Here is a 24,288-nt window from a genome sequence, read left to right as displayed (position 1 = left end):
TGATGTGCAGTACGTTGTTGAGTGTCTGAACTCCAGAGAATGAACACTTTTGGTACAAAGAGACATTAACTGAATCTTTATTTGATACATAATTACCATTTGACTTTACAGTTAAAAACAAAAAAATACAAACAAAACTAATTTATGTAAGAACAGCGAGCTTCCACTTGACACCGTTTCTCATCTTTGGTGGCGACGGAACATCAGCAGCTATGACGAAAAAATGAAAAAACAGAAATTACGTTACATCATCTTTAGTGACTGAACATTATTTTATATAGACTCCTACTCTCTTCACACTACAAAAGTGAAGTGAAGATTTTTTTTCTGCTGTTGGATCCAAATTGTTTTCTCTCTTGTGTTTATGACTTGAGAAACGGTGGGAAAAACAGGTTCTTATCATAGATAATCTTACAAAGTTTCTTATTTATTTGTGTTTTATCTGTGAAAACGTGACAAAAAAGGTCTCCTGCAAACATTTTGTTTTTCACTCAGTTTTCCTCATGAAAGAAAAGGAATACAAGGCGATTTATTTTCAGGATATTTTTATCTTAACATGGCAAACCAAGTGAAAAAAAGGAGATAATTTTTTCTTTTTTACCATAATAAATATTGCATATGTGACATTGGAAAGAGATCAGCGCCAATTATAACACATTACATGTCAAAAGAAAGATATGATAGTAATGTTACACAACCTGCTAACACACAATAGATGTATCTTGTGTTTAGTGTGCACGGAGCACATAAAACTACCCTGGAAGAACACGAGTGATTTTCGTTATATTTAGAACATGAGGTAGTGATGCACTTCAGCTTCTTGTGGTCCAAATGAGTATGACAAAATGAAAATCCAGTTTTGGTCGTGGCCAAGTCGTGCAATTATATCATCATATGATAAACTGGGGACTTTTCCAAAAAGCTAACATTGTGAAAGCCTCACATGCCCCACGAAATGACTCATTTTACTGTCAGAATTTGGGCAATTGGGTCCAATAAAATTTGGAGAGTCTAGAAAAGTCCCCCGATTACATTTTATCCCCATCCAAGTTAGCAAACCAGAGGTTTAGCCAACTCGTTGGCAGAAGTCTCAAGTGCGCATGCTCTATGGCATCCCTGCTGGTCAGCCACCGCCACAATTAGGGAAACACTGGATCAGTCTTAACAACTAAATCACCATAAAAAAAATATACCTGACTTGCTCCTCAGGGCATGGCACTTTACAACCATTTTATTTATTTGCTCTCGTATGGCACAGATCAGATATGCATCAACAAAATAGAATTTGGTTGTGAGTGACCCGTGTGTCTGTATTTATAAAGAGAAGAAGAACACTCATTTAACACTGCTCACCTTGTTGTGAAGCTGCAGGTCTCTGCTGCTGCTGCTGCTGCTGCTGGAAAGAAGCCATGATGCTGTTTGCGGTTGAGTTTGGTCCAGTGAGCTGAAAAGCAAGAAGGAGACCACAATTTAAGCAAAACATTTGAATGTATTTATTTTCCTCGTGTGCAACAGACCTGACATTAGATTGAAACAAGTGTGACAAAAGCATGTCACTGAGTATACAAATCTGATTGTTTTACATTTACCTGAGCTTGACTGTTCTGCAGTCCTTCAGGCCACACCTCAGGGACTGCTGCCTCCATCATCTGCAGAGCTTCCTCGTAGGTCAGCTGTATCTTCTCCGCCTGTTTATCAAACTGGAACAGCACCAGGGCCTTCAGCAGGCTGTGTACTTCCTCTGCAGGGCAGAAAGGGGGCAGACGAACCTCTTGAGTATAGTTTAAGTTTTGTGAACAACATCTCCCATCATCCCTGGCTGCTTACTACTATTACTATTATCTAAAATATCACGTAAAGTAAATAAATGATTAAGAGTGTGTGTACCTCTCATCTTGTCCACAGTGGTGATGATCTCACCCAGAGCATACATCAGAGCTCTGTCCTCCATCGGGCTTCCTTCCTTCAGACTCAGCTTCTTCCGCTCGGCTTTGCGACGGTTCTTTGATGATCTCCTGCAGGCAGTAACAAAATTACATTATTCATCACAGAGACTACATAATCTGAACAAGTTTTAGGTGTGTGTGTGTGTGTGTGTGTGTGTGTGTGTGTGTGTGTGTGTGTGTGTGTGTGTCTTACGAGGAGATGCGGGAGTTACTCTGGGAGTATTTGGAGCCGGTCATTACACTGCTGGCTTCAGAGTAAAGCTCAGCGTCAGGACAGTCTGGACCATCCTCATCTGATCAAGAAGACAAATTTAGGTTTTAATCATGAAGAGACAGGTCACGAAAAAGAAGAAGAAAAATATCAAAACAAATAAGCAAACATGTTGGCTCAGATACTGTATGTACCGTCAGCTCTGACTTATACTCACCCAGCATGTCCAATCTGGCCTTCTCTTTCTGCTCTCGGACCACGGCCAGTCGGGTCCGGTGCCGCGTGAATGTTGCTGCTTGAGCCTCCAGGAAAGCAGTCTGAGCGCCGACAGCTGACACAAGAAAACATGATACATCATAAAAAGACTACTCGCCAACAGGATCTTTCTTTTGCCGACTTCTGTTCCCTTCTCTGGTCTGTACAGCAGGATAACAACAGGGTCCATCTGATTTCTCTTTACCTTCCAACAGAGCAGGTTTGAGGTTGGTTTCAGTGATGTCCTGTCTGTTGTGCATATAAATCTGAAGCAGACAAAGACAACAGATCAAATGAACAGACTGTGCTGTATTTTTAAGCACATTGAGTCTATGCCTGTCGTATGAAATGTGCTTTATAAATAACCTTGACTTGTAAACAAAGTATTTTTACTTTATACCTGGATGCTCTCAAGTGTTGTATTAATGTTTGTAACTCTTTACAGAATGGTAATATCACAAATCAATAAATCAAGGAAGAAAAGTTGAAAAAAAAAAAAGGTGGTATTTTTCACTCACCAATCGGAGCGCCTCCTCCCAGACGGCACCTGTGATCAGAGCCAAGATGGCCTCCTCACAGTCCTATTGGAAACAGAAAAATGCAGACTTTCAGCCTCAACAAGCAGCGACAAACAAGAAGTGAAATGTTGCTTTGTGATTTTCAAAATATTTTAACAAAAAAAAAAGAAAAAAAAAATCACTCTTAACAGGATCATTTAATATCTTATGATCTGCTTCATTAGAAGCCATGTTGTTGAGCAGCTTCTTTTTGCAGAGGATCTTACTTTGGCGTACTGGTCTAACAGCAGAGCAGCTTCTGAGTACCGTCGCTGTTCAGTCAGCTTCTCTAGAAGAGAAACAAACAAACAATTTTAGGATTTACGCTAACCTGTCTGACTGACTGTCAACCTTTATTTTCATCAACTAGCTGTCTGGGTTACCTGCCAAGTCTCTGGCCAGCAGAGCTAACTGGTCCGGTGGTAGAGGCATTTGCTGCGCCACACAGATGGCATTTCTCCAACTGGAGCTGCCAGCGAATGCCTGCAGGGCGCTGGTTAGCTCTCCGCATCGCCATAGCAACAGGCCGGCCTGCTCCGCCTGTTGCTGCTCCACCAGGTGCTGGGCATAAGTGCAGCTCAGAGCCTAGAGTTCAAGGGTCAAAGTTTACGGGTCAATGCAGGAGGTCACTTGTTACTGTTGAATTATTACGATCCCATTTCAAGTACTTTAAATCCAGCACTGTTTATGTCCATATAAAGCATAATGAAAATAAGAGTTGTCTGAAAACAGGAAGGAGTTTATTGTCAAGAAATTTCCCATTTTAACGTGATGGGACCAACGGGTATGTCTTTTAATAGAGTAAATATTTGGCACTCAAATGTTGTGACCACAAACTGGAGTAACTTGTGGGTGAAGAATGTGAGTAGCATGTGTGTTTGTACCTTGTAGTGAGGTCTGTCTGCTGTGTACAGTCGCAGCGCTTCACTGTATAGTTTCTGCTCCTTCACGAGCTGCAAAGCTTCAGGGAAATGTTCATCTCCTGAACAGCAAAGATTCAGTCACAGTTATATTGTGCTCAGCTCAAAAACACAGCTGGTCTTTGCAAAACACTGGCACATCATTTAAAGTTTTGATGAAGAGGTTTTACTTGACAGATCAAAGTACTTATCACTAAGTGGTCATTGATATTGCACGTTTGTGAGTGTAAGAAAGGAGGAAGCAGCATGTTCATTCAGTGTTTGCTTTCTTGTGATGATTGCCATCTCATTTTCACGTTAGCCAGGAATCTTTTTATTTCAGAAATCATGACAGAAACATTTGGACTGACCACACTTGCTGAGGTGCTGCAGGGCTTTCCTGTAGCGTTTCAGGTGTTTGTCGATGGTGTAGCGCTGGTAGTTTGGTTCCAGGCTCTTCAGCATGTTCAGGAAGGGAAGGTACTCTTTAGGGTCCTGCAGGGATAGTGGACAAAATTGGCTGACAAATACATCCACTCGTTACAGCTTAGTTAGATTATACGTGTTTTGCTTTTTAGACTGTCTGGAACGATGAAAATTCATAAAAAAAAAAACATTCTTGATATGAAAAAGGAAACTTCTGTGTAAATATATATATTTTTTAATTTTTTTAAAATTTATTTCTCTTTTAATCATTTTCATCTCGTACTGACTCTTCTTTCTTTTAACTTCATGTTTCAGTGTACATCTCGGGTTTTTTGTGATTCTCATAAACACACATATACATATATATATATATATATATATATATATATATATATACACATATACATATATATATATATATATATATACACATATACATATATATATATATATATATATATATATATATATATATATATATATATATATATATATATATATATATATATATATATATATATATATATATATATATATATACACAAATAAATGTTTCATTAAGACAGTAAAGATGCACTTAGATAATCAGCTGTGACATGAGAAAAGTTTAAAGGAAATGTGTTGGAAGTTTATCTAATTTGATTTTGGAGCACCTTGAAGTGCATCTCAACCTATTAATGTGTAAATCTGTGCGATATTTGGCAGCTTGATTGCGTCTTGCTTTAATTTTGACTCCACATGTGGTGTTTTTGTGCATAAATCTGCACGTCAATGAGGAAAAAATGTTTCCTTGAAAACTTCTTGATGCTTTTAGACATGGGGGTCATGAATATCACAGGTGGTAGTGAATGGAAATGAGGCTTTACTTAATGACCTCATTTACATAACTGACTGTATCTGATAAAAAAAAAAACGTCAAACGAGATAATGAGGAGGTTTGCGATACCTTCTGGGATTTCTCAGCCACCATGAGCACGAGATCAAAGTCGTACGTTCCCAGAGAGTGTTCGTACAGGTCATTCACGTTGACGAGGAAGAGGAGGTACTTCAGCGCCTCTTCAGCACTCACAGCACCGGGACCTTCAGAGGGGTTCACTGGACAAACACACAAACAAAAACCAAATGACCAACTGAAAAATCATCTGCTACAATGTGTTGCGAGAGAGAAGCAAGGTCATCAGTGTGCTCACCTCGAAGCTCGTGGACTTTCTGCAAAGCAATCTCCAACTCTGGAACCGTCTTCTTCACATGAGCCGTCAGGATGGACAGAAAGAACCTGGGCAGTTGATACAATTCAAGTTTTATAACCAGTTAATGCAATAATGTGGTCCAGTTACACCGAGTTGCTTTTAAAGTCGCCAATTTTTCATACGTTTTTAAGTGTTTACAGGTTGTTGGGAGTACTACTGTGTATGTGAGGAAACTAGTAGAAAACTTTTTGTGGCTCCAGAAGAAGCTGCTTTGATCTGATAAATTGCATTCAGTGATGTCACTCACTGGCTAAATGGCATTGTGGGTAACGTTGAACATAAATGAAGGAGAATTTGATCATTTTAGAAACCTTATTTAACATGCAGTAAACTCAATTTACGCAGCGTCACAACTTTTTTGGGATCAGGTTTGTAGATTAATTGTCCAAAAACTATTAGAGGGTTGGATAAAATTAGATGGACACCAAACCTTTGATATTGACATAATTTGACCCTTAACATTAAGCATGCAATGTTTAGAAGTTATTCTCAGTATCACTGACTTGTTTGGACCCATCGATTCCATGGTGCTCCGTAAAGCATCACAGACTACATCCACCTTCTTCTGCCCAGAAACATGCTGGGTCTGGACCAGGCTGCCGTCAGGACGAGGGTACATGCTGCTGGTCGTATCCTCCTCCCTGGGTACCAAAGACAAAACAACTTACACAATGTACAGATAAAATATAAAAGCTGAGTTGGCTTTCCATAGCTGAAATTGTACTGCAGCAGATCTTGAGAGTCTTACTTGAGCTCAGTGAGGAAGAGATTAATGTGGTTGATGGAGCTCAGTTGTGTGATGAAGTTTTCTATGTTCTCCAGGAAAACCTGCAGGAAGAGATGGACAATAAAAACAAGACCAGCCAGAAAGAGACTAAATCAGTGCAATAATAAAGATGAAACTAGGCATTGTCTTTTCATATTCTACAACAGAAGGTCAAGGACAGAGACATAAAACAGCCATAATACTGAAAAATACATACTGAAACACACTTTACTTTCCAATTCTCTTTTCTGTGACATCTTCATAAACCTGAGAGTAATGTATTCTCTTGTCACTTGAGCACACAAATTACTTGCTTTATTAAATTACTTTAAAGAAGTAGATGTACGAAATTTACAATTATCAATCACCCAATATGGACAAAGTTAAAAGATGTGATGTCACATAGGAAACACATTAAACCCTGTACGTACCTTTGGGTTGTGGTCATAAATTAAGTTCATGTTGATCCTCAGCTTCTTCATACACTCAAAGGCATCTCTGAACCTCAACCTGAAAAACCAAACACAAAGAAATAATGCAATTATCATTATTACTAATACCTTTTCTCACTTGTTGCTTCTATTCGACTATTCTAATTCCGACAATAACACACTGTCAGGAAGATAACCGATCAATGTAGTTACGTATGATAGAGGAATATCAAACTCACCTGTCTAACCACTTCCTGAGCTGAGCCAACACTAGCGCTCGATGATGCACAGTCTCCAGGTTACCACGAGGCATCTGGATGAAAAAACAACAAAACATATCAGATATAAACACACCTCCAAATCAATTATATATAACGTTAAGCCATTTTTAATTTGCATCTGGAGCTTGGCTTTTACATTCGTAACACACAGTCGCAGATGTTCAAATGTACAGCACTGATGTGGTATCAACTTGTGTGTGTGTGTGTGTGTGTGTGTGTGTGTGTGTGTGTGTGTGTGTGTGTGACACTGACCTGTAGAATCACTCTGGTGTCTTGTGGGACCACAGTGACAATTCTGGAACCTCTCTCCACCCGCCGCAGCGTCTCGTCATTCTGACCTCCATCTGAGGCCAATGCTGCCTGCAGCCCTGTGGGGTCAAAGGTCGTTCAACTTAACCATGAAATATACCAGTGGTAAAACCAACTTTACTACTCATTTCAGAAGTACGCAAAGACATGAAAGAGCAATCAGCCAGAGGCCAGCTAACAATGCAGCTTATGTTAGCATCTAATGTGCCACTTCCCAAAATACTGTACTTCACTGCAAGCTGGTAAAAGCAATAACTGAAGCATAACCATATTTATTAACGTGGGTGATCAGATTCTGATTCTGGCCAATTCGAATTCATCGTGTTTACTAAATTAGAATATCCAACTGTTCTTCAGTCTGAGCTAACTGACAACTACTTTGAATCCAACTGTATCAGCTCATCATACATTTCAATTTTAGTACATAATACTATGTATCTACAGACCATGTGTGTGAATGTTTTTTGACCAGAACAGATAGACACTGCAGATTTTTTCTGTGAGGGTCTCCAACCTACCTTTGATACTTGGCGTGCTCAGTTGGAGGCAGCGACAGGTGTGGGAGTGTGTAGTGATGAGGAGGAAGTCATTGCAAACCAAAAAGGAGGAAATATTGGAGGCCAGCTAAGAAAGAAATAGATATAAATGAACCTGGTTAGCTTTGTCTCGTTATGAACATATTTATAAAGCTGGTAAAATAAAGGAGAGAGCATACTTCTGTTTCTCCAGCGTACAGGTGGGATCTGTCTGTGAGGCCCAGTAGACATTCCTGAAGACATGAAGGCAAATAGAAACATTTAGGCCTGAAGAAACAATCTCACTTGTAGTTAGTGATGCAATTGTATGAATATGATAGTATTGTTTTTCTACCTCCCCACTGATGCTGCACAGGGCCGTCTGAACGCAGGAGACAGGGAAGTTAATGCAACATCCGCTGGAGTCACGCCAGTCCTCCACTGATGGCTCAGGATGGTCTACACAGAATTAAAACAAGGGTTTTATTTTCCTGCAAACAAAAGCATTTTCTAAACTTCTCTGATGATCTCCTCGGTATGGAGGCACTGAGGACTGAAATGAGGAAATTATAGTCTGGTCAAAATAGTTTGCTTTCCTGTGTTTACAACCTGGGGGGGGGGGGGGGGGGGGGGGGGGAAGAGATATCAGGACAATCTTTTAAAGATCCTTCATTTTTTTTCCCATCTGTGAAAGTATTTTATTTTCTCCAGGAAAACCCTTTTTTTCCATGTGTGAAACTAAGTGAAAAAAAAAAACAAGAAATCAAGTGATTTTTTTTTTCCCACAGGTGAATTTCTTTTTCATGCTTTAATGGACCAAGGTAAAATTAAATGTTTTTGTCAGATTATAATTTGTGTTTTCTATTGTTTTATGTTTGAAGTGCTGTTATAACATGAGTAGCATCAGTACTAAGCGGCTCCAGCAGAGGGGGCGCAATGATATTTTTTTTTTTAAATTCAAACTTTCCTCTTTTTTTTTGGTTTCACACATGAAAAAGAATTAACGAAAAATACATAAAAAAAGCTGCTAAAAATGTTTTTCCTCATGAGAAATGTCTTTTTTTTTACTTCGTTTCGCCCATGAAAAAAGATTTCCTGGGAAAAATATCTGTTGTATCACAGTAGATAACACACTTATTGTTTCTTCACGTTGAAATTTTTAAAAATTTTTCAAGTCCTAAACACATGAGAGAAAATTATTTAGATCAGACTTAGAAAAAAAAAATCTTCGCTTGCTCCTCGGGGCTTCTGTACCTTGGTTATGAAACTAAGCATCAAAATTTGTAGAACCAAAAATTGAACCAAAAAATCCAAAGACATGCCTCTCATATAACAAGAAAGTACATAGAGAGTTTTTTTTTCTTTGCTGCTAAAATGACTTAAGGCTTTTTTTAAAGACCATTTGAGAGTTCAGTTTATTGAAGAATTCTGAATACCCTGTGAAGGAGCATGACTCTACCAGGCTACACATTATCATGTTGTTAATGGTAATCAGCTAGAAAATTACCTCCTATTTGGGAGGCTGTAAGTTAACAGCCTCTGGACAATCTCCACATTGTGCAGTGTGCTTTTCAAATCAAATAATGCATCTACAATTAGTAAAATTCAAACAAAACACCACTTAGCAAAACATACAATTCAGTAGCAGAAAAAGAGTGTTTGTGACTGACCCCAGAGCAGCTTCCTGATCTGTCCATCCTCCAGCTGTAGAGCCACGGTGCCAGACTGGAAGCAGTGAACCATACTGACCACAACACCGTCCACTTCAATCTCAGACCTGAAACATGGTAACACTGGACTGAGTCCTGACTTAAAACATGGCAATTAAATAATTCAATTGAATGGATTCAAAACTGCAACTGCTGCTCTGCTGACCTGACAGCGAGTGTGTCATCAGTGTCTTGGGCAGAGTGGAGCATCAGAAGGGTGGAGGAGGTTGGCAGCAGACCAGGGCACACACCTACAAACAGCTTATCCTCCAACCACAGCAGCTGCCGCAGGGCCAGAGGCTGTTCCTGGTCAACCTTCACTCTGCAGGAAGATGGCAAGAAAATCAAAGTGGAGAGACAGATAACTGAGAGAACACACTGAGCATTTATCAGACTGCTAGCATCGTTAGCCTTCAAGCTGGATACCAGCAGCACTACAGATTGCTGTGTTACCTAAATGTTTTCTGGAGGACCAGGGGACGAGACACCATCCGGAATCCATTTTCTGTTTTGTCAGCCTTTTCTCCTGTATCTGGACAGAGAGGTCGGTGAAGTAAATAGTGCAAATTGATCAGAATATATATCAGTGCTGATGTAAATTTAAAATATGTAGTTAATATGCTAAATGCAAAATCAGCCCAGACGTTCACGTTCATAGATTCCTTGTGTACTAAGCTTGTTTCCTTTAGTTAGGTCTGGGTTTTGCACTCATATTCTCAAGTTTAGGGCTGTAACTAACGATTATTTTCATTGTCTACTAATCTGTTGATTGGTTTCTTGACCATTAGTTTGTTCTTTGATTAATAAGAAGTCGGAAAACGCCCCAGATGCTTGGCTCAAATGTCTTTTTTTATCCACAACCCAGATATATTCAGTTTACTGCCATGAAGGAGGAAAGAAACGAGAAAATGTTTAAACAAAAGAAGCTGGAATCAGATAAATTTGATCCATTTCTTCTTCAAAAATGTACACAAACTGATCGACTATCAAAACACTTTGACGAATTAATCAATAAGTCGTTGCTGCTCTACTCAACTTGTGACATGAGATGGGGGATTCAACAGACTTCATTTTGTTCCCATTAATTCTGAGGATTGCTATCTTTATGGAGACAATGTATAACCCACCTTGGCTGTAGACTGAGATCTGTCCATCAGAAGTCAACGCTGCCAGCTGATTGGTCCTCTGAGGTTGGCAGAGGAAGGTCACCTGGTTGACTGGCGATGACAGCTGCAGCTCAAATGCACACATGGGCGGAGGAACCACACACTGCCTGAAGGTTGTCACCAGGATTTTATCTGAGGTGGTTAAAATGATTATCAACACCCCGCTGGAATCAGCATACAGTTCCATGTCCTCTCGTCCCATTGGCTCTCACCTCCATCAATCACAGCCACGTTGGCCTTGTCAGTGGCGTCCAGCCCGGGGCTCCTCTCAGTCGTCCATCCCCAGTCATAGGTGATGCTGGTCCAGCTGCGGGTCACCACGTGGACAGTTAAGGAGTGCTGAGGGTCCCAGTATACACAGACAGGAGCCTTCTGAGAATCTCTGCCAAAGTCCAGACTCTGCTTCAGATACCAGTGATAGTTCCCCATCGTCCAGAGCTGGACTAGTAGGAACATGGACAAATGTCAGGCAGATTCATACACTTGTTCATTTATTTAAAAAATGCACATTTAATTTTCTTCCTTTACTCACTGTGTTGGAATATGGTTATAGGGCTGAATGCTGCTTAACAGTAAAATGAACTGTAAACTTAAGAATAAACTAAAAAAATTCTGTTTGACTTGAAAAATGTTATGTGTGACTGGATTAACTTCCTGTTGACAGGCCTGAGGGGCGGGCTACAACTTACTGTAGGTGTTGACTTTTTTGTCTTCTCCAGCGGTCATGTCCTCCAACCAAACAGCTAAAACAGTGGAGTCATTGTTCCACAACAGATCCTTCACCTGAAACACAAACATATCAATCAAAGTGTTTTTAAAAATAAAAAGCACTACATTAAATGTATTATTCCATATTCATAAAATGGTGCGAGAGTCAGGGCAGGCTGATCATACAGTACCTTAACCTGATCTTTGCTGAATGGGAGAGTGAAGTCACCGTGCAGTAGTCCGTTCTTCTCCATGAAAACCACACTGTGTTTGTTGGGATGACGCTGAGTGCTTGCTATCAGGCTGCCTGAAGGTCTGAAACACCAGGAGAACATTTAGCATAGGCTCACACATCCAGACGACTTTGTATTAATTTGTAAGAAAATCCCTCTGGCAGCACTCTTACTTCCAGCAGAGCGCCTGCTCCAGACCATTGATGGTCTCACTGGTGGACTGCAGGACACCCTCCCTGTTCCAGACTCGGACCTTCCTAGCACCGGTTTGAGGACAGACGGCACTGACGGCAAACAGCTGACCATCACCTCGCCACGTCACCCGAGGCCTTCGGTCGTCCCAGGCTGCAGCTGACTGCACCTCCTGAGATTGCATATTTTTCATTAATTTTGAACCATTTCTGTTACATTTTTGTTTGTTTCCAAGCTATGACGTTTTTGTGGTTGGAACACTGACCTGGATCCTCCTCTGTGCTGCCTGTTTACCCTCTGAGCCATGGAACTGAGTCTCCTTCTTCCCCCAACCAACCGTGATGAACTTCCCTGCAAAAAACCCACAAAAAACATAGTTGATGAAAATGCTTAAATAAACATTATCATCACTCAGACATAATTCATATATTTCTGTATTTCATGAATCATCTTGTGCCCTTCTGTGAGTCCTACAGAGGCCATCTGGTGCCACCGTACCTTCACCAAAGTCATCCTGGTGGATTCCAACCTCAGTGATCGGCTCAAAGTCTTTGGTCATCATGATGATTGTTTCCTGACCTGTGAGCACAAATTATTAGTGATTTACTCCTTTGTAACACTGCTTACTGTTTAACAAAGAATAAACTAATAAAGCAATACTCTGTCATTAAGGTTATATCTGTGTGTGTATCCAGAACAACAGTGTGTCTGGAACATACTCATCTTATAAGTTAACAGAAAAGCTTTAACAATTTCCACAAAAAGAAACGGTGCTCCCTTCGCATTTCTAGAACTACCGATAAGTTCCATGGTATGGTCCATATTTTTGGCACTTTGTTTTGTGTGCAGACATAATCTGACAATAAAGCTTAGACACTGAGCTGGGGTGAGGTTACAGTGAGGTTACTTAATTCTTTACACATTTGTATAACATACTGACCAGTGGTGAGAACGACAAGCTCTTCATCAGGACTCCAACTCATCGAGGTCAGTCCGCTATCCACACTGCCAACACACTCCAACTGCGGAACATAATTACACATATTTTGTGAGGACCCTCATTAGCATTGGCCCTGACTTAATACTAACTCTAACTTTTCATGTTTCTGCATTGCGAACCTGGCAGGTGTTGAGGTTGAAGAGGACGACATCGCCACCAGCTGTGGCCAAACACGCCGACTCGAGTTCAGCCAGGTCCTGCAGTCCAACCACTGTACCGCTGCCATCCTCTGGGAGGAAACCCTCGGCTGTCAACGAGGCCTCGCTCACCACCTGCAGAAGAGAATGGAGGAAAGTTGATGATGAGTGAAACAACTGTCACTTCCACGTGTAGTTTATAATCAAGATTCTTAATAGAAAGCATAAACCTTTCCTTTGTTACATGTTTGAAAATCCAATTTGGACTTTTCATCTTACCATCCTCAATGCAAAGCGAAGAGACAAGTGCAATACGTCATCAGCAGCGTACCTGTCCAGTTCGTGGGTCATACTCTGTGATGGAGTAGTGAGAAGCGATCAGCAGCGAGCCGGTGTCCGCCCGCACAGCCAGACACTGTGGTGAGCCTGGACCCTGCAGCTCCGAACTCTGCAGGCTCTTCAGCAGCTTCAGGTTCCGCATTTTACCTCAAGACGGGCTGAAAACAGACCGAGCCGAGTTCTGGGTGCAAAAGGTTAGGCAACACCTGAAACAGCAAAATTAAAAAAAATGCTCAGTACTGAAATCGCTCTCTGAGTGATATATCAGTACGTTACAATACTGTGATAGAAACACCAGAAACCTTATTGGGAGTTTAGCTTTGGTATTGTATTAAACATCTATTTAACATTGTCTTTAATGGACTTACACTAGTGCAGTTGGTTTAAATGACAATATATCTGTCTTCTACACAAATCATCGACTAAGGGTTTGCTTTTAAAGTTTTACTGTGTACCAGTTTTAGAGGATTTATGTCTGAAAGTCTCGCCTGTATTTGGCTGCAGCCCTCTCAAGCTTCAGTTTCAAGTAAACAGACATTTGTTGACTTCTCCTGTTCTCGCAAAACACTACATGTTGTCTTTCTTGTCCCACTATCCGACGAAGCCCTGTCGAAATCGTAACTATTTTAAACCGCAATTTGGAAAGCGGCACTCTAAACTTACACTCTATCAAAACAGGTCCTCTATCATATCTCGAGTCAACGCAGTATTGCCAGTTGAGTATTTTCTGTAAATCTTGTTCGCTAGTATCAACAGCCATGTCTCCGTGATTTCTTTTACAAGGCATCAGCACATCATTCTTGTGATTGGAGATAGATTATATGAACCAACAATAGCGGTGTAGCTTTATAAGTATTTCTATAGTTTAAATAAGTAGCTTGTTAGCAGTTTAAGAGACCAAACTTACAGTTGTAGAAGGAACAACTAAGTTAGCTTCAGTGTGTCCGAAAATGGAACCGGCTAGCTTACTTACATTCAAGAACGAGCGACATTCTATACAGCTGCGGTAATTATATTTACCAAACGGAAAATGTCGGCTTTAAAAATTCATTAATGTCTCAAGAGAAGTGTAAAGCCTACCGAGAAGAAACAGCTTGTCCAGCATCAACAACACAACGCATGTGGCGCTGTCAGACTAGTAAACTTTCACCTCTGACACGGATGCGTGAGGTGACAGCGGTGTCGCCCTCTGGCGTCCTGGAGTAAATTTACATAATAAAAAATATATATATCTACTGTATTAGTCTGTATCACAAACTTTCTATAAGAGCGACTTAGGACCCGAATTCTACTTCGGAATTATACAATCCTGAAGGAAAATGTCTACTTTTTCAGACCTCACTTAAAGAAATGCAAATGTTATGTCTACTGATGTGAACAGCTGCCTGTACATTGTGTATGTTGTTTGGTTGTATTCTTTGGCTCTCTTTCCTTCTCTCAGTTCTTTTATATTCATATCTATATCTATATTTATATTTATATTTATATTTATATTTATATTTATATTTATATTTATGTGTATGGTTGTTTTCAGTAAAGGTAAGAAAATATCTTCAATATCACTTTAAAACTAATCAAGTGGGTGCCATTTAAACATTTGTATCAAATACTGATTGACTATTATTATATTATGGCTTATTCGATTTTTTTTAGATCATACTTGATCAACTTATGTACATTATGAACTGTGTACATTTTCATTTTATAAAAACTTGATCCAGAATAACATAAAACTGCACCATTGGTTTTGCACATACATTATATATATTCACAAATGGATCGGGGTAGGCTAATGTTCTCTGCTAGTTCCCTGACACTGATGTAAGCATGTATGCATTGATATATATAAATTGATATCAATAAATATCATACCACTCATCTGCAATTGGTTATTATCTTTCCATTCTATTACTTACTACTTAAAGCTCTCCTTCGGGTTTACTCATATTCTATAAAATTACCACCTCCTTATTTCAGTTTTTTCATCAAGTGTTATAATCAAATTGACAGCAAACATATTGGTTGCTCGTCTGCTATTCTGGAGACAACACGGATGTCGCTGCCATTATAAGTATTTTATTTTGTAGAGGGCTCACCGGACGTCGCGTTTGTTGGTTGTAGTTGCCGCGAGTTGACTGGCTGCTGACTTGACAACAGGTGAACGTGAGTTCAACGTCAGAGACACGGCGGGCAGGACGTGACACCGGGGGTGAACATGCGAGGAGAGGACGGTCACTGAAAGGTAAACGTTTTATCATATTTGTCTCTCATTTTCTGCCGTTTTAATCACACACGTGGCAGCAGACAGACCGCATTATTCCTCAACATTAAACCAAACAAGGCGTTTTATCCCGCCCTGCGGCAGTTTGCGAACGAGCTTCTGTTCTGCTGGTTAAAATCCTTCGACATGTCTTCTAAAGTGATAACGTCACGCATGAACACTGGAGTGAGGAAAATGCTTGAAAACACTGAAATCAATGTATCGTGTTGAGTGGCCCCCGCCCCCCTCTCCTCTCACTCATAGTATCATCATAACAGGCAGGCTGGGTGTTGTTTTAGTGTCACTTATTAACCCACAATATCATTGTTTGCTATCGTCTTATCTCCAAATCCAAGCGGTCACTATCATGTCAGACTGAGGTAGTCTTTGGTGGACATGTTGAAGACATTGGGGAAGGACAGTTCATCTACAGTAAGGGTGCTTGAGGTTAAAACACGACATTCCTACATGTCCTCCTCCTGCACATGGAGCTAAGACTCATATGGAGAACATCTGCTAATACTGTATATAACATAGACTTCTTCCATATGTATGTGTTGTCTCTGATTTTGCACTTATCTATTATAAAAGAGATATAGTTTGAATCATGTGTGTAAAGTCAACCATGAAGTTGTATTTACAGTCTCTAAAGCCAGTTTATTGCACAGTATATCATCTTCAGTTATCTGTGAAATATTGATATATTACATTTGTCATGTGAAGCTACTAAATCCGTCTACGTCCTCCTTTTCTTGTTGGATATAAACCATGTGGGGCAGACATGGAGATAAGCGTAGACCCTCATTAGAGATAGCTGGTGGTTAACCTAGCCCAAACAGACCCAGAGATAGACCCAGATGTTAAAAATGATGTTTAGTCTGTCCGCATTTGTTTATTCAGGTTCTCCCGTGATAAGGAAGTCAAGGTTGCCGTTATGTTTTCTTCTTCTTCTTCCACTGCTTTTTTGAGTGGAACTGGGCTAAAGGGCAAAACCTGAGGCACAATCTATGGTCAGTTTAACTTCAGTTCTTCTGTGAAAGATATTTTCCTTCTGTGTTTGTGGATAGATAGATAAGCTTTATTTTCAGACTCAAGGTCCATACAAAAAATAATCTGGAGTCATATAAGTTATAAAAACCTTTTATGACTCAGTTATTGTAAATTTTGCAGAGCTTACTTGCATTTATGATGCAAAGTGAGTTATCAGTGACATACTTCTTTCTTTTTTTCCCCTACTGGAATATGTTTCTTTTGAGATAGAATGCCTTTAAATACTTTAACTTCTTTAGAATAAGGGTATCAGATGTTAGTTACCCTCCCGCATTTTCATTCACTGAAATTTCCTCACTCTTCACTGCCAGTCTTCCTCCCCGGTACGATGCCAAGATATCAAAACTCCAGTTGGTGGAGCAGCTTGTGAGTCCATGGCGTTCAGAACCATGTGAAAACTAAATTAGCCAAATGGCAACAGAAACCGACCCACTATAGTTCAGACCTACGAAAACAAAGCGCAGGTGTGATGACACCTTTAATCTCACTGTCGTCCTGCACTTATACTTCACTCATTGTGGTTAATTCCCGCAGCAGCTTGAGGATTTGTCAGGACGGGTGTTTAATGCTGACCAAACAGACAGGATGCAGTCATCACAGCTTTTGTTTTCAGCTGTGTCATCTTTCCTCAGCTGTTTGTCACTCAGTCAGCAACAGGAAGACCTTCACTATGTGCTGTTAGCAGTCTTGGTGACTTCCAGCTCAGGAAATGACAGTATTGCATTGATGCAGATTCAAAGTGCTCTGGTATAACATGTCTGATTCATATCGAAGACTGCCAAATACGTTCGTTTTTTAGCACACAACCAAAGTCAAGTCCTGTGTTTACATGAATGCACACATGTACAGAAGCCAGAAACTAGACCAACCCCTCATTTGCCGTAAACATGTATCTATATTTAGCCCTTTTCCTCACTCCTCACTCCACCCAGCTCTGCAAGTTCTTTCACTTGGCTCTTTATTACTGTCACGACCTCTCCACTCCTATCATGACATCATGCTAACTCATACACTTCCCTGAACAGGAAGAGCTTGGCACCTCATGTGTTGAGAGAGATTTGCATTAGTGCACTGATTTATAGAAAATATCTTTTTAAATGTAAGGCAGTGATGTGTTCCACCCACAGTCAGTCCTGAATCAAATCTATCTGAAAAATCTGAAAATGTTAATGCAGGTCAGAATATAAAACAATAACAACAAAGTATAATAGTGCTAATACTATAATATAACTTAAGATGATATTGTTCTTTTAGAGAACTTTGACCAAATACATGTGGAACCGTTTACTATTGAAAACTCAACTTGTCAGTGCTCTAATAGTGCTCTCATAATAGCGGTGTTGGAGGAAAAAAGGATTCTCCCTGGACTTTCTGTCTCCATACAATAGGAGGTCATAAGTCTCTTGTACAGATGTTGAAGTGTGGATAAGGATAGTGATTACTGCTCAACAGCAATCTTCGCACAGTCTCTGCAACCTAGATATTCAAAGCTACTATTGATATGTCTACAGAACAGATGTCTGACGAACCAAGGTGACTAACTGACCTGAAACCTAGTTCTCTCAATCCCAAAAGGTCTAACGGCCTCAGAAACGTGCAGCCTTGACAGAAATGTGTGGAATGCTTTTTAAGGAATCAAGCTTTTTTACTACAAAGGCAGATGTCGGCTCTGATAAAGACATTTCCGCCACATGTCATCGAGAGATTTGAAGAAAAGCCTGAAGTCTGTTGTCAATTTGCAGAAACCTTATTCCCCCTGCAACACACCTTTTAGTTTCAGATCAACATAAGTCAGCTGATAGAAAGAATCCAGTCCTGCAGCATTCCTTCCTAACATACTGATCTGATGAACCAGATTAGCCGGTCACTGCCTTCCTGCCTCCTTCATTCCAGACTCATCGAGTCCGACAGCAATGAATTCCTTCATTGTCTCCCCGTTCGTGTTATTCTCATTCTCAGGGCTCATCAGCACATATTAAGTGCTGTGTGTCTGTGTGTTTGCTTCGCCATTTTAAATAACAGTGAACAATTAATGAATCATCTGGAAGTGAGGAAACCTTTGTGTAGGAAAATACAGAAATACTTGTTGTTTTAATCAACAAGGTATTATAAATGCTATGCCTATGAAACCTTCATCTGTTATCACTGAAAGGTTGACAAGTCCAGTGTTGTCATCTTCCTCCAAACATCTAATCATCAACATGTGGGTTAAACAGAGATGACAGAGGTTAGGTTTAAAGAAGACATCACCTGTCTTTAGGAGATGAAACAACAGCTTTTCTGTGTTGAAGGACGGTTTGTGATGAGTAATGATAGATTGATCTTGTAGTGTTGAACTGTGTCATTTAAAACCACTGAAGCTGAAAGAAGGATTTTCAGAGAACTTTATTCATCTTAAAATTCTGTTCTAATTTCTTAAAACCTGTTTTTTGAATGTGTAGCACACAGACTTATTGCAATTGTTAAACAGAGTTACGTGTCATGAAAGCAGCATTTTAGCAGGCTAAAGGCCACATTTTCAAGTTTCCTTCATTTTCAGTCTAGCGCCAGCATCAGGTTGGAATTTGAATTTGTCCAAAACTTTGGTTTATGACCAGTGTGTTTTGCTTGAAGAAATTTTGGATACTGCTGCAACAGGCTTAAAGGGATTTCACTTTCTTTATCTGTTTCTCTATTCATGCATGGAATTTCTTGTCCGAAAAGCTACTCAGAGTGATTTCCCTTGCCAAAAAGCTCCCCTGGTTGGACATATACTTGCTGTTGAGCAACACGTTTGCATAGTTGATCTTATAGTTGCCTGTATACTATGCATGTTCCTGGATACCACTAGATTGCACGCTTAAGCTTGTCGTTCCTTTCACTTTTGCCGCAGACTTGGTAACTGACTCCTGACCCTGTCATATCCCCATATACTGCTGCTACACTACTCCTACCGTCCTTGTACATATTGTATCTTGCATATGCCCTAACCCTAACCCTTAATTTTTGAGGACATGCACAACCAATGCTCCAAACAGAAGCAAGATATGCGAGCCAGCCCTCATGCATACTACAACGTGTTAGAGCCAAAGATATACTTTCTTTTAAAATGTTGTAGTATGCATTGTTGAATTATTTTGGCACCATCCTCTTGAACTTTATTTTAACTGTATGAAAGCTGTCTATTAAAACCCGGATACAACTAATTCTTTATGCACAGCTGGACACTTAAAGTTGAAATTTTAGGTGAACTCATCCTTTTATGTTTAATGAAAGGGGATGGTTGTGCTGTTGACTCTCAAAATACACAATACTCTCAACTTTTATCTTAATACCGTTTTTAGCTAACCAGGTAGTTGCTCTACACTTACCTTGTTTTGTGTGATTGTTTGAAATAAAGGACAAACACACATAAATCTATTATTTCCGACTGAACACACCTAAAGGAGGGAGCTGTAAGCCTCTTTTTGTCTCCTTCCACCAGAGAATCAAGACAATCACTCTGCAATTGGAAGAGGATGGGCTGTCCCGCAGTGCTTTTGTTTCCTGTGAGAGGAAAACTTCAATCACTTCAAACGTCAGTCCTCATTGGTCCATATAGTGTTTCATGAAAACCCTCTAGGTGTCGTCTGATTGGTCTTTCATTCCACTGCGAAGACTTTGCAGCCAATTGGTGTCTGCCTGGGTGAGTGCCACTTCCTCTTCCCACCAGCTGCTGCAGTCAATCAGCTTATTCAGCAGCGCGAGTGTGTGTCCGTGTGTTTGTGCGTGTGTGTGTGTGTGTGGTCACCCTTTCCTCCCCCTCCCCTCTTTTTCCTCTACAAAACAGCCAGCCCACCCTCCTTTCCACTCCCATCCCCCCTTTCCTCACTTACTCATACACTGTGTTTTTCTCTCACACACGCACACACTCCTGAATAAACACTCACACACTCCTGCCACATGAGGCCCAGCAGCAGCCTGATGTGTCTGAGTCACTGGAGAAAGTTACATCGGTGCGTGTATGTGTGTGTGTGTTTTCAATGCAGCAGCGTCTCTGCAGCAGATTTCTGCCTCACTTGGGACAGAGCACAACAGGACAAGGAGAGAGGGGAGATCGAGGTTCACCGCAGCTGAATCAGGGATTTTGCACAAGGTAATGATAGCCTGATCTCATGTAAAAATGCTGTTTAATGATACTCTGTTACTCTAATACACACTGCAGTCGTCAGACGGTGAAGTTTGGTGTGGTTTGGGTTCGGCTTGTGGACTGCAGATGTCTCATCCTGATGCTTTGACACACTTGTTTTGGGATTTAAAGAAAGTTTTTGCGTCAGATTGCAGCTTAAAGTCTCCTACTGTACGTGTGTTTGTGAGCCATAATTGTTGTTATGGTTTATAAAGAGCTTATAATGAGTTGCAGTGTTATTCCTGAGTTTCAGGACCAGAATGAGCTTCTGAATATCTTTTATCTACATGCTTCTTTTTTCATTTAAAACATTTTAATTAAAAAAAAGTTCTCAATTGTTGAATTTTATCTGACCACAAGCAGCCTATCAACAACTTCTCACATAAATTTTAACACAGGCAAAGTTTTGACTTAAATGGGAACTGATCAGACAGGTATACACTGTCAGTTTTTGATTATGGCAGCAAATTGATTCCTGTAGTACTTTGAAAGTAATTAGGTTTGATGCACAGCTCTACTTGTAAATCTCAGTTATCCCCAAGTCTGGGTCACCATATGCCGCTAAACCCCTAAACCTTTTGTTGGAGGGAAGAGATAAGTCTGTGTTAAAGAATTACATCAGAATGAATGACAGCAGTCACTATTTCAAAAGTGATCCACAGTGATGGACACCCAACAAATAAGTTGATATCCAGTGAAGCCATGCAGATAATGAGAACCAAAAAAGAGACTGAAGAAAAGATTAAAAACATTTAATGGATTGGAAAATGTTAGAAACACCTCTCAGTAAAAACCCAATAAAATTTAACAGAACCATAAACGTCAGTCTCTATAATTAAAAGTATAATTATCATTAAATCAGCCAAAAATAAAACTGTCATAAAAGTCGGTCCTTTAAAGCCACAGCCAACTGTTCAGCTGGACCATGTAATATAATAGCTAATTGTCACAGCGGTTGCAGCATTAGTCGCTCTGTAAGCAGCTTGCTAGTCTCTCGGTGAGCCAGCATGTGTTGTTTCAGCTCAGAGGACCCATGGCAATACATCTTTCTCATGCATGTTTGTGTCAAGTGCACAGCATATGAGTGCACTTCAATTCTAAGTGATAAACCTTCAATCAAAGCAGGAATTTTTCTTTATCTGCCCTGAAATTCTTGGAATGTTCCTGTGGAGGATACATCTGGCACCACATGTTTAGAAAAAATAATATTCTTTAACTCTTTCTTCACTCTTGTGTTCTGTGAAAAACAGATAGAGGGCAGAACATTTAAGTGGTCTTCTATATCACTTACATAGATATTCGCTCTTGTAATCAGTTACTAGACTGATTGCAGATGATTAGGTCCTCGAACTGAAAATGTTCTTCATGTAATACTCATTTTTTTTTGCACTTTGTCATGTATGCCACTTCCAACATGTATTTTGCGGTGACATAGCATGCGAGGAGATAACAAAGGAGAGGTATTTGGAATGTCTCCAATGTCCCACAATTATTTTTACTTTTTAAAGTGTTTTTTCATGATGTTAGAGGACAAAGTGGCAGATACAAGCTAATATGTCACCACAATCATCGACTGAGATACCAGATTTCTTATGCTTTGATTATTAAAGGAACAGCTCACCCAAAAATGAAAATGTTGTCATTATCTCTTCACCCCTGTGCTGATGTTGATGAGAAGTCGGGTGACATTTTGTAGTCCGCAAAATGTTTCTGGAGTTTCACAGCAAAACAGCGTTGCAGTGTTCTCCTAAACAGTTGAAGTAGCTGGCGACTTGGGTACCGAAAAAAAAGCCTTTAAGGCTCCATACAGCTCATCCTGCGTAATCCAAGCATCCCAAAATTATTTAAACAGGTGTTATTTACACACTTAATGCATTGCTCTTAGCATAGCAGCCACTGTGAAGATTCCGGCTTAAAAAGAGCGCAAAACATTTTCAGATAACTTTGAGATCTTCGAGCTTCTGGAGTTTCTTTCTGGAAACTTCTTTGGACTAGCTCTATAGAGCCCTGTTATGTTTTCTTTGGGTTGTTTTTTTATGCTTTAAAACAGTCCCCAGATTCTTAGGTTGTTCAGGAAAATGCTGCAACACTGGTGTTACTGTGAAGCTCCAGAAATGTTGTGTGGACTGAGAAACTTAACCTGACCTTCCATCAGTATGATCGTAATGAGATATTGAATGAATTTTAATTTCTCGGTGAACTGTTCCTTTAAAGCCTGAGTGACCCTTCTTTGTATTCCAGTATTGTTGTACATCCAGTGTTGTCCATCTGTATCCACAATGAAATGAGGACATATGACTCCATGCAGCTGTTGAGCCTTACGCTGATATCTCAGGCACTGAATAAGGGCAGAAAACCTTTTAAAAACTATTTTAAGATGGGTACGCTTTGCAGTGGGTTAGGGTTGCTTTTCATCACATTGGAGATGCTTAACATTGACTATGAGGAACATATGATAAGCTGTTACTTATGAGGATACTATTTAAAACATGACAACACTTTGTCTAAACAGTGTTTGTTTTTGACAGTGATCTCCAACATGGAGGTGCCCAGAAGGCCTCATCCCACCTCCCTCACACTTGCTCTCCCTAAACCGGCCTCATCCGCTCTGTCACCCCTCGGAGCTGTCGAGAAGGTCGCCAAGAAAGAGCCAATGACGGATAAGCTCCAGGAGAAGAAGGATGGAACCACAGAGAAAGATCAGTTTGAAGAAGAGACATTCCATACAGAGGAGGAATCGGTTGTGTCCTCAGAACTTAAAGATACAAATACTTCCACTGTGGAAACAAAACTTTCGTCACAGGATAGTTTCTCGGATGACAGTTCAATGTCAGAGGAGCGGTTTGCAGAGGATTCAAAAGAGGCCAAAAGGAAGTCTGAGGAGGAGGAAGCAGCAGCTAAAGAGAGGACAGCCCAGAGACAGCTGATGGCCATAGAGGAGCTGGTCCAGTCGGAGAGGAATTATCTTCACTTGCTGCAAATGAGCACTGTGACCATCAGGAGCAACCTGCAGAAACTTCAGGTATCACATGCATGCTCTGTATGTCTGCAAACTGCAATTGTTTTCAGTATCAGTTCAATAATCTGGGAAATATCAGAAATGAGTGAAAAATGTCCATCAGGTCTTATTAGTCCAAAGTGAAGGTCTTGAAAATGACATGTAATGTCAGTTGCTGACAGTCCAAAATCTCAAACATTAGATTAACGTACAATAATAAACAAAAAAAGGTTGTGAATTTCCCCAGCAAATGTAGAGTCAAACTATTTAATCACATTACAAAATCTTTCCTCGAGTTATCTGATTTGTTTAGGAAACAATTACTGTAAAGTTCATGCACACCAAATGAGTCTTATTAACAGAAACAGATTAAAAACTAAAGATAAAATGTGTTAAATTACCACCAAAAGTCATTAAGGGAACAAAATATCTTGTTAGAGTTTTGAGACTATTCCCTCTTAAAGGAACATTTTGCACAAAAATGAGTAGCTGAGTGCTAACAT

The 24,288-nt window shown here is 40.1% G+C and overlaps 2 protein-coding genes across 8 annotated transcripts in view; one reads left to right on the top strand and one right to left on the bottom strand.

Moving 5' to 3' along the window:
• Positions 1-53: 53 nt before the first annotated feature.
• elp1 (elongator acetyltransferase complex subunit 1) lies at positions 54-14,512 on the bottom strand. 3 transcript variants are annotated; one of them, XM_030396999.1, is made up of 36 exons: positions 14,411-14,512; positions 13,323-13,536; positions 12,974-13,126; positions 12,795-12,876; positions 12,353-12,433; positions 12,120-12,205; positions 11,836-12,026; positions 11,621-11,744; positions 11,411-11,504; positions 10,934-11,164; positions 10,683-10,853; positions 10,009-10,087; positions 9,722-9,877; positions 9,517-9,623; positions 8,202-8,305; positions 8,047-8,100; positions 7,850-7,955; positions 7,275-7,390; positions 6,981-7,054; positions 6,742-6,820; positions 6,293-6,372; positions 6,048-6,185; positions 5,485-5,570; positions 5,241-5,389; positions 4,240-4,363; positions 3,854-3,951; positions 3,353-3,554; positions 3,197-3,258; positions 2,931-2,993; positions 2,618-2,678; positions 2,375-2,488; positions 2,140-2,239; positions 1,888-2,015; positions 1,590-1,741; positions 1,354-1,444; positions 54-210 (listed from the first exon to the last, which is right to left on the bottom strand). In XM_030396999.1, exons 2-36 carry the CDS (start codon positions 13,470-13,472, stop codon positions 143-145), a joined length of 3,954 nt encoding a protein of 1,317 aa, XP_030252859.1. In that variant the 5' UTR covers positions 13,473-13,536; positions 14,411-14,512; the 3' UTR covers positions 54-142. The 3 variants fall into 3 exon arrangements, with proteins under 3 accessions (XP_030252859.1, XP_030252861.1, XP_030252860.1); XM_030397001.1 differs by having other exon boundaries at positions 13,323-13,488; positions 14,411-14,465; XM_030397000.1 differs by having other exon boundaries at positions 14,304-14,420.
• Positions 14,513-15,456: 944 nt separating this feature from the next.
• arhgef37 (Rho guanine nucleotide exchange factor (GEF) 37) overlaps positions 15,457-24,288 on the top strand; it is a 28,847-nt gene continuing 20,015 nt past the window's right edge. Inside the window, exons 1-4 of one of the 5 annotated variants that reach the window (XM_030396937.1) lie at positions 15,457-15,572; positions 20,104-20,304; positions 20,651-20,754; positions 23,316-23,809. In XM_030396937.1, the coding sequence (XP_030252797.1) occupies positions 23,327-23,809 (483 nt within the window). In that variant the 5' untranslated portion in view covers positions 15,457-15,572; positions 20,104-20,304; positions 20,651-20,754; positions 23,316-23,326. Of the gene's footprint in view, positions 15,573-20,103; positions 20,305-20,364; positions 20,755-23,299; positions 23,810-24,288 lie in introns of those variants that run through there. The other 4 variants (XM_030396936.1, XM_030396938.1, XM_030396939.1 and 1 more) reach the window with 4 other exon arrangements.

The sequence above is a fragment of the Sparus aurata genome, chromosome 18 (assembly GCF_900880675.1).
Source record: "Sparus aurata chromosome 18, fSpaAur1.1, whole genome shotgun sequence".
Lineage (NCBI taxonomy): Eukaryota > Metazoa > Chordata > Actinopteri > Spariformes > Sparidae > Sparus > Sparus aurata.
Note: the sequence above shows the minus strand (reverse complement) of the source record. Positions and strands in the feature narration are given on the sequence as shown.

Coding starts and splice junctions, on each gene's coding strand:
- elp1 (XM_030396999.1), bottom strand. CDS start 13,472: ATGCGGAACCTGAAGCTGCTGAAGAGCCTGCAGAGTTCGGAGCTGCAG. Junction 7,956..8,046: donor TGTACGCTGGAGAAACAGAA/GTATGCTCTCTC, acceptor TTTCTTTCTTAG/CTGGCCTCCAATATTTCCTC. Junction 4,364..5,240: donor TGGCTGAGAAATCCCAGAAG/GTATCGCAAACC, acceptor CTATCCCTGCAG/GACCCTAAAGAGTACCTTCC.